This window comes from Cervus elaphus, chromosome 20, assembly GCF_910594005.1.
Source record: "Cervus elaphus chromosome 20, mCerEla1.1, whole genome shotgun sequence".
Classification (NCBI taxonomy): domain Eukaryota; kingdom Metazoa; phylum Chordata; class Mammalia; order Artiodactyla; family Cervidae; genus Cervus; species Cervus elaphus.
In genome coordinates, this window is record NC_057834.1 from 140,337,301 (window position 1) to 140,346,184 (window position 8,884).

Sequence of the window (8,884 nt, forward strand, 5' to 3'; positions counted from 1 at the left end):
GTACAGAAAATTTATGGCCTGTCTGGAGGAAGGGATGATTAGTGTATGTGTTCTCTTAGGTGAGGAGTAACCTGGATATGATTTTCAAGGTTCCCCTGTCCGGAGGGAGTCTTATCCTTCTGTTGTCGTTTCCATAGGCACTAAATACAGAGTTCAGAGTCCATTGGAGAGGTGGCCGAGCATGATCAGCATGAATAGGCCTGAGATGGAGTCCAGGCCCTATGAATTCCTTCTTCACCCACTTTTACCCCACATATTTGCTTTAAAATATGTTTTTATGTATTTTTAATATCATCCTCATATTTTATGTGTATATCTTCTAAGCTTTCATATATTATATATATTTCTTATTTCTATATTTCATCCTTCCTCCTGTTTATCTATTTATCTAACTCTTCTCTGAAAATTTTTTACAGAGAAAGGAAAAGAGAAAAAATATTATGCAAGAAAATCTAAGCTATTTGCATTTTTGTGTCACTTCTCCCCTTTTCTTACCAAATTCAGAAAAATATTAATGCTGTTGGCACAAGAAATACTATACATGGCCCTTGAATTTTATTATTTTTTTACCAGTTTTTAAATATCTTTATTTACAAATTGGTATATTATCGGTCAGTTTGAATGCCATATGTGTGATAAAATAGATTATGAGAAATATCATATTTACAATGAAATCATTATTTTATATAACTGAATCACCTAGTAGGCTACCTCCTGCAATAATAACTTAATGGGCCTAATTCTACCCTTTGAATGGGCCAATTTCATGCTTCTCTTAGAAAATTTTGAGTTCGGTATAGTTTCTTGGTGCTTAAGAGAAAATCCCTGGGAACCAGCAAATGGAACCAGACCTCTCTGGGATTGAGAGACAGGAGTGAGAGAAAAGACATCCTGTCACATCTTAGTCCCGCGACTGCTATGCTTTGCAGCAGGAGGAAAGAATCAGTCCCAAGAATTACATTGAACATTTCCAAATCTTCAATATCAAGGATGAATTTCTAAAACAAGTTTTGTAGACAGAAGCTCTCCAGCTAGTCATTAACTAAAATTCATATGCGATACAGTCAAGGATGCTGTGCTTACAAAAACCACATATAGCTTATTTATCTCTAATTTTAAAATAATTCTTTCTCTTATTGGGTATGCAAGTGAGCAGTGGAGAAAGTGGTGCATCTGCAATACCGGCTGGGGCCAGGGATTTTAGTGCTTCCAGAAGATGTGGGCTAGAGAACTTTACCAGGCACCAGAGGGGCTCTTCTCTCTCAGCCAGGATGCCCCCATTTAAGTCACTTTTGAATTTCGTTTCAAGCTTATATTGTGCAAATTCTAGTCTTGGTTGAGGATAGTCTCCAAAAATTTCTTGAGTCACTTTCTGCACTCTCTCTTTTTCTACTTTGTTTTCATGAATGATCCTTGAATCCATATTTATATCTAGCCCAAGGCTTCTTTCTTGTAGAGATGTAGTAGAGTTGTGAGTTTCAAAGCTCTGATTATACTGTTTAAAAACAATAGCCTTAAGAGAGTCCAGATACCGGCTTCTGAGGTCCATTTTCACAGTCTGATGGTGTTTGCTAGCAACTGTCAGTGCTTGACCCAGAAGGGGTAGATTGCTCTTCAGTTGGGAGGACGAAGTGAAGGCATATGGAGTTTGGGAACAGTATACCGCATAAGCAGGTTTGTACTGGTTTGGCTTTTTATACTGTGTTCCCCAGGCAATTCGAATCCATACTGAGTTCTCCTCGGCATCTCTGAAGCTGACTGTCACATTTTTTAATGCTCTCTGAAGAATTTTCTTGAATGAACTTTTGAATTGTTCCATATCAAAAAGGTCAATGTCGTCACCTGGTCCTTTACTCATCTGAAAAACATCCCAAATTTTCTGGTGCCGATGAAACTGAGTATAAATGATGTCTAAAAGGGCTGCATCATTGAGACTCGCATGATTCTCCTCACAAAGCAGAACCAAGTCCTGAACAATAGATTCCTTTCTCTGCCGAAAGTTTACAGTCTGCAGTTGATTTTCAGACAAAAAATTCCAGGTTTTTAGGACTGTCATCATTTCAGGCATTGGGATTTTCAAGATGGTCCTCCTGAAAAACTCAGCAAGAGTTTCATCCATCTCTTTGGCACTTGGGGCCCGTGGCAGTCACAAGAGAGTAGCCTCAGAGTCGTGGGACGTGGCTTCTTCTAGGCTCCCGCCACATCCCGCCCGATCCCACGCTGCCAGGGGTTCTCTTACCGTCCCACTTCGCCGGCGGGCTCTCTCCTCATCGACTCCCCTTGAATTTTAATAAACCCTTTTCTATAAAAATGTTCTCCTTGTGGATTTAGAATGACTGGCTTTACTGCATAAGTGGAAGCAGGTAACAGAGCCTGATGCAGAGGGTCCAGTGGTTTTCCTGTATCTAATGGAGATTCAGGTGATATCAACTATTTCTTCATCCCTCCCCCTATACTTTCAGTTCTGGGTAACTGAGCAAGTGAGTTCAAGGTCCCTGTCACCCCCTAGTCTCAGAGGGTCAGAGACGAGGCTCCCTGGACCTCCCCACTTTCCCTTCCTCGCTCATCCTAAAGATCCGGGGCTGCTGGTGAGAGTTAGAACATCAGTGAAAAACCTTCTGAGAGGCAGTTGTTGGCAGGTTTAGCTTCTGCTAGGATCTCCAGCTTCTGAACTGATGTCAGACCTGCATGGGCCCTGCTCCATGTCTGATTCTGAAACAGGAGGAAAACTTACCTTGTGCACCGGTGCCTAGAGCTGTGGATATTACAGTTCGTTTGTGGGGAGTGGTTGCCCTCTCATAAGACTCTGTCCCCATTTTCAGAAGCTGTAGAAAATTGACACTGGACAATTTAGAAACACTTATGACTGCCGAGGTCACTTAGAAACTATGCTGGGCCTGTGCAAAAGGTGATATTAGAGAAGAAGAAATAAAACTCCACAGAGACTTCAGGTCTGTGCATCTTGATCGTGATAGAGATATGTAGCCTAGGGCAGAGACAAGGGAGGTCCCATCTGATGGGCTGGTGGTGGGTGATAGACACGGGAAGGGCTTTCTGTGCCCAGAACAGGTCGCATAGTCTGTTGGAAAGTTCATGGTGCGAATAACATGCTTTGGATCAGTGGATATAGAGAAAAGTGATACATTTTAACTTTTCTCACACCATCTTAGAGGATAAGAATTAGTAGTTAAAAAAAATTAAAATGAACAGAAAATACAAAACAACAAAAAACACTTAAAAATTAAACGAAAGGCAAAAGAAAAAAAAAAAACAAAGAAAGAAAGGAAAACGAAAAAGAAAGAAAAAGACAACTAAGATTGCAAAGGGGCTGAAGAAAGGAATCGAAAGTTGCAGCGAGCCTATGTCTTTCTGAAAGAGCTCACTTTGGACCATGACCAACGGCCCCAAAGGGAGAAAAGCATATGTGCCACACTCGCGGCATCTTTTGGTGCTAGGACCCTGAACGCTAGAAGAGTGGCTGGTGAGAAAGCATCGAAATGGGAGTGGACCTCAGTCGAGGGCAAAGTTGAGGCAAGGGTTTATTGTTGTCCGGGGAGGGGTTGTCCTCAGGCAGGGGTCTGGGGTGGGGAGACCCCTCAAGGGGAGAGGGTAGGTGGGCAGACATATGTTTCCACAAGTGTGTTAGGATCTGAAGGGTGAGCCCACGGAATTCCTCCCCAGCCCGCATGTGTGTGCTGAACTTGGAAGCCCTGCAGTGACTCTCTAGCAGGCAAGTCTGGAAGGCCAAAGCCCCCCCCGAATCATTTGCATCCTGAGCCCTGTGGTGCAGGGCCAGATCGGAAGTGCGTGCGGGGCTTCGTCATGGGGAATTCCCCGAGAAAAGTGTCGGTGGTGGGATGTCGGGAGTGGGAGTGAGCACGCCCTCGGACGCCTCAGCCAATGAGGAGCTTGTGCGTGCGGGGGTGGGGCTGTGGGAAAGCCATCAAAGGCCCGAGGGGGCGGGGCCCAGGCCCTTTTTCAGAGAAGCACCGTCTGAGGGAAGGAGGCGTCGTCGTGCAGCTGCAGGTAGGAGATGCAAAGACTCGTGGGCCTTGATTGCAGAGACCCGGGGGCTGCTTCGGCGCACGGGGGTGGTGCGTGTCCGTCTCCCTTCAACGTCTTCCCCGGAGGGCAAGGTTGTCGGCCCAGCGCCGCTGGTGCGGATGCCCTTCGGGGACCCTGTGTCCCTGAGGGGCCGTCGCCGGCGGTTGGGCGGCCCCAGCGGGGTGACTTGGCTCCTGGGTCAGCAGGGCTGGCGCCTGGCCACCAAGTCGCCCTGAGTTGGAGGGGGCCGTGGGGGGTCGGGGCTGGGCTTCAGAATCTGGGGAACACCTGCTACGTGAATGCAGCGCTGCAGTGTCTGAGCCACACGCCGCCCCTGGCCAGCTGGATGGTGTCCCAGCAGCACGCCACCCTCTGTCCGGCCCGCACCTCCTGCACGCTCTGTGCCATGCGAGCTCACGTGACCCGAGCCCTCCTTCACCCGGGAGAGGTGATCCTGCCCCACAAGGACCTGCTGGCGGGCTTCCACACACACCGGCAGGAAGATGCCCACGAGTTTCTGATGTTCACTCTGAATGCCATGCAGCAAGGGTGCTTGAGTGCATCCCAGCCGTCGGGCCATCCCTCCGAGGACACCACCCTCATCCGGCAGATCTTCGGCGGGACGTGGAGGTCTCAGATCCAGTGTCTCCACTGCCTCGGTGTCTCGGACACGTTCGACCCTTATCTGGACATCAGCCTGGATATCACGGAGGCTCAGAGTGTGGAGCAAGCTCTGAGAGAGCTGGTGAAGCCCGAGAAGCTGGACGCTGAAAACGCCTATGACTGTGGCCTTTGTCTCCGGAAGGTGCCTGCCACCAAGAGGTTGACTTTGCACAGCACGTCCCAGGTCCTGGTGCTGGTGCTGAAGCGGTTCACAGAGGTGAGCGGGGCCAAAAGGGCTCAGGAAGTGCGCTATCCCCAGTGCCTCGACCTGCAGCCCTACACGTCTGAGCGGAAGGCAGGGCCACTGGCCTACGTGCTCTATGCCGTGCTGGTGCACTCCGGGTGGAGCTGTGAGCGAGGACACTACTTTTCCTACGTGCGAGCGGGCAACGGCCAGTGGTATAAGATGGACGATGCCAAGGTGAGCGCCTGTGACGCGAGTGCTGCCCTGAGCCAGAGCGCCTACGTGCTCTTCTACTCCCGGGAGGGTGCGTGGCAAGGGGGTGCTGGGGGAGGGCCCGCGGCCCCCCTCACGGCTGACCCCACACACGCCGGGGAGCCTGACCCCGCCGGCCCCGGGGAGCCTGCGGGAGACGCCAGCGGCAGAGCTCCTGGGTCGCAGGTGTCCCCGGGGGACACAGAGGTCGAAGGAATCAGCTTAGAGCAGCGGAGACGCCTCCAAGAGCACAAGCGGCCGAAGCCGGCCTTCGACCTCCGGAAGATCCAGTCGGCCCTGCCTGCCGGCGCAGTCGTGATTCACCAGTCCACACACGGAGGAGGCAGACACGGCAAGCTGCCTGAACAGGAGCACGACCGGCTCGACCGGCCCAGCACGGACAGCCCGCCTCCGGGCCCGACGAGCGTTGGCAACGGCCCTTGTGCCAGCGGGAGGGCCCGAGCGACCAAGAGGAAGAACAAGAAGCCGCGGCCATCTCTGGGGCTGTGGCGGTAGGTAGGCTCTGAGGCACATGCCTGCAGAAGCCCAGGCACACTCTGCGTGCGGCACGCCCTGTGTGACGCAGCAAGCGTTCCCGGCGAGGAGCGAGTTCCTGTGGGCGGTGTGGCTGGTGCAGCCTCCTGGAAAAAGGCGGGGCCTGCAGTGTGCCCGGGGCCACGGTCTTCACCTGGATCTTGCTGAGCGGCCGAGCTCTCGAGGGCTGGCTCTGCTGGGAAGTTCCTGGAGAGGATGGGGTGCGTGACCGGGTCTGAGCACGGTCCGAGGGCCTCGCACTTCTGCGGGGCTGGGAGAGTCCTCTCTGGATGGGACTTGGGGTGTGGGTTTGCCTTTCTTTCCCCGTCTGCATTCTCTGGCCGCACCGCTGGCCTCTGGTGAGTGACGCGGCAGGGAGACGCCTCCCAGTACGCCCACAGCCAGCCGAGCAAGGAGATGATCTCCTGAGCCCTCCAGGGGGCAGGGAGGAGTGGGTGCAGGTGCGTGAATCGTCTCCTTCTGGCCGGTCAGGCTCTCGAAAACGCCCCAAACGTCGAGCAGGGTCCGGGGAGAAGATGGGCGACCAGGCTCTATGGGTGGAATGTCCTTGGGAGGCGTAGTGCTACCTGGGAAAGGGACCTCCGGCAGGAATGAGGCGGGGATGTGTTCGTCAGCGGCGGGACGCTCGTGCGCAGAGTTGCCTGGGGCTCCATTTCCGGTGCAAGGAGTCTGCTGCAGAAGCTCCAAGTGCCAAACGGGACAAGTGATTCACCGTGCCATGAGCACCACCACCAGCACCACCGGCACCAACACGAAGGCCAAGGGGAGAAGGGCGACCCAATGAGTCCCAAAGAAACTTCTCCGCCAGCATGGCACAGGGGCCTAAGTGGAGATGGGTCATGCAACCGTTCCTTTCTGAAAGCAAAGGTCCTCCCCGCACTGAGGAAAGACCCAAGGCTGCCCTAGATCGTGAGAGCTAGACAACTGGACATCCGACTCTGCCCATCCTATGTGTCAGTCCGTTGTGTCGTCCAGCTTGGCCACGGACAAACGCCGCTGGATGCGATGAGACGCGGCCGGCCTCGGAAGGGTCTGGGGCAGTGGGGAAACTGTCCTTTCCTAGCTGCTTTCCCGCCTGCCTCGTCATCCCGCGACCTGGTGGAGGGGCGCTCGAGGACCCGTATCGATCCCCTCTTGCGGTTTCTTTCTTTCTCTTGGTTGCCGGCTTCAAACCCAAAACCCTCCATCAAACGGTGGACCTGCAATTAGCGATTTAGCATCTCAGACCTAGAGGGACAACTGTGGCTCCTGACCGCGCTAGTCGGCTTGGCAAGGAACAGAGAATGTTCCGCTGGCTTTTTCTCCCCGCACGGTTACCTACAAAGCACCGTGCCCACCACACGCAGAGAGGAAAAAGAATGACGAGCAGTATCTTCCCCCAAGAACACGAACAAGCGTGCCCTGGACTAGGAATTCGAGCCACACACAGGCCGCCCTCATTATCACCACCAATCTTCCTCTGCCCCATCGCCTCAAATGGACTTACTGCTTGCCCCATCCACACCCTCTGAAGAAGAAGAAGAAGAAGAAAGAAGATGGAGAAGAAGAAGAAGATGGAGAAGGGGAAGGAGAAGGAGACAGGGAAGGAGGTGAAGAAGTTGGAGAAGGAGAAGAAGTTGAAGCAGGAGAAGAAGGAGAAGAATGGTGATTGGAATGGCGTGGCAGAGGGAATGGGAAGGTCGCCTGATGCTGGGGGAAATCCGTGCAAAAGAGAGACAGATACTGGCTGATCTGGCTTCTCTGTGCCCTAGGAAGGAGGCAAAGGGACAGCAAGTTTGTGAGCAAGTGCGTCATAAAGCACAAAGCAGTAGGGTCCTGGGATGGGATGGGGCAGCGGGAGGTGGGAGGGGTGCAATAGGCTAAGGAAGAAAGCGGGGTCAGGACCGTCTTTTCCTAGTAAGGATCAATGGAATCACCACATCAGCTATGGGAAACCCATGCACTGTGGATCGCCCATAGTGCTGGAAGGCAAGCATAATGTCGAGGTCGGGAGAGCAAACAAACATACATGTCTCACACCAAGAAGGAAACCCACAGTCATCCTCCTCCAGGAGGGAAGTCTGTTTATACCTTAAGTTATAGTGCGTTTTGAGCCCCTACATAGGAAAGATGACTCTCGAAGTCAACTAGTATAATTAAAGTAGAAACAGAGAATAAAAACAAGCAAAAAAAATAATAAAATGAATAGAACATAGAAAAAAATTAAAAAATGAACGAATACACAGAAAAAAAAAAAAAGAAGAAGAAATAAAGAACAAGACAACTAAGATTGCAAAGGGGCTGAAGAAATGAATCCAAAGCTGCAGCGAGCCTATGGCGTTCTGAAAGAGCTCACTTTGGACCATGACCAACGGCCCCAAAGGGAGAAAAGCATATGTGCCACACTCGCGGCATCTCTTGGTGCTAGGACCCTGAACGCTAGAAGAGTGGCTCGTGAGAAAGCATCGAAATGGGAGTGGACCTCAGTCGAGGGCAAAGTTGAGGCAAGGGTTTATTGTTGTCCGGGGAGGGGTTGTCCTCAGGCAGGGGTCTGGGCTGGGGAGACCCCTCAAGGGGAGAGGGTAGGTGGGCAGACATATGTTTCCACAGGTGTGTTAGGATCTGAAGGGTGAGCCCACGGAATTCCTCCCCAGCCCGCATGTGTGTGCTGAACTTGGAAGCCCTGCAGTGACTCTCTAGCAGGCAAGTCTGGAAGGCCAAAGCCCCCCCCGAATCATTTGCATCCTGAGCCCTGTGGTGCAGGGCCAGATCGGAAGTGCGTGCGGGGCTTCGTCATGGGGAATTCCCCGAGAAAAGTGTCGGTGGTGGGATGTCGGGAGTGGGAGTGAGCACGCCCTCGGACGCCTCAGCCAATGAGGAGCTTGTGCGTGCGGGGGTGGGGCTGTGGGAAAGCCATCAAAGGCCCGAGGGGGCGGGGCCCAGGCCCTTTTTCAGAGAAGCACCGTCTGAGGGAAGGAGGCGTCGTCGTGCAGCTGCAGGTAGGAGATGCAAAGACTCGTGGGCCTTGATTGCAGAGACCCGGGGGCTGCTTCGGCGCACGGGGGTGGTGCGTGTCCGTCTCCCTTCAACGTCTTCCCCGGAGGGCAAGGTTGTCGGCCCAGCGCCGCTGGTGCGGATGCCCTTCGGGGACCCTGTGTCCCTGAGGGGCCGTCGCCGGCGGTTGGGCGGCCCCAGCGGGGTGACTTG

At 52.8% G+C, this 8,884-nt stretch overlaps 2 protein-coding genes across 2 annotated transcripts; one reads left to right on the top strand and one right to left on the bottom strand.

Annotated features, from left to right (window-relative positions):
• Nucleotides 1-569: 569 nt before the first annotated feature.
• On the bottom strand, nt 570-2,270 carry LOC122678126 (centromere protein N-like). Its single transcript, XM_043878650.1, has 2 exons — nt 2,240-2,270; nt 570-2,129 (listed from the first exon to the last, which is right to left on the bottom strand). Exon 2 carries the CDS (start codon nt 2,117-2,119, stop codon nt 1,100-1,102), a length of 1,020 nt encoding a protein of 339 aa, XP_043734585.1. The 5' UTR covers nt 2,120-2,129; nt 2,240-2,270; the 3' UTR covers nt 570-1,099.
• Nucleotides 2,271-4,234: 1,964 nt separating this feature from the next.
• LOC122678225 (ubiquitin carboxyl-terminal hydrolase 17-like protein 6) lies at nt 4,235-5,188 on the top strand (the record flags this gene model as incomplete). Its single annotated transcript, XM_043878836.1, has 1 exon — nt 4,235-5,188. A coding segment is annotated over one exon (954 nt), but the record flags the coding sequence as incomplete, so codon positions are not given.
• Nucleotides 5,189-8,884: the final 3,696 nt, after the last annotated feature.

What these genes read in the sequence shown, in the direction of transcription:
- LOC122678126 (XM_043878650.1), bottom strand. Translation starts at nt 2,119, where the DNA reads ATGGATGAAACTCTTGCTGAGTTTTTCAGGAGGACCATCTTGAAAATC.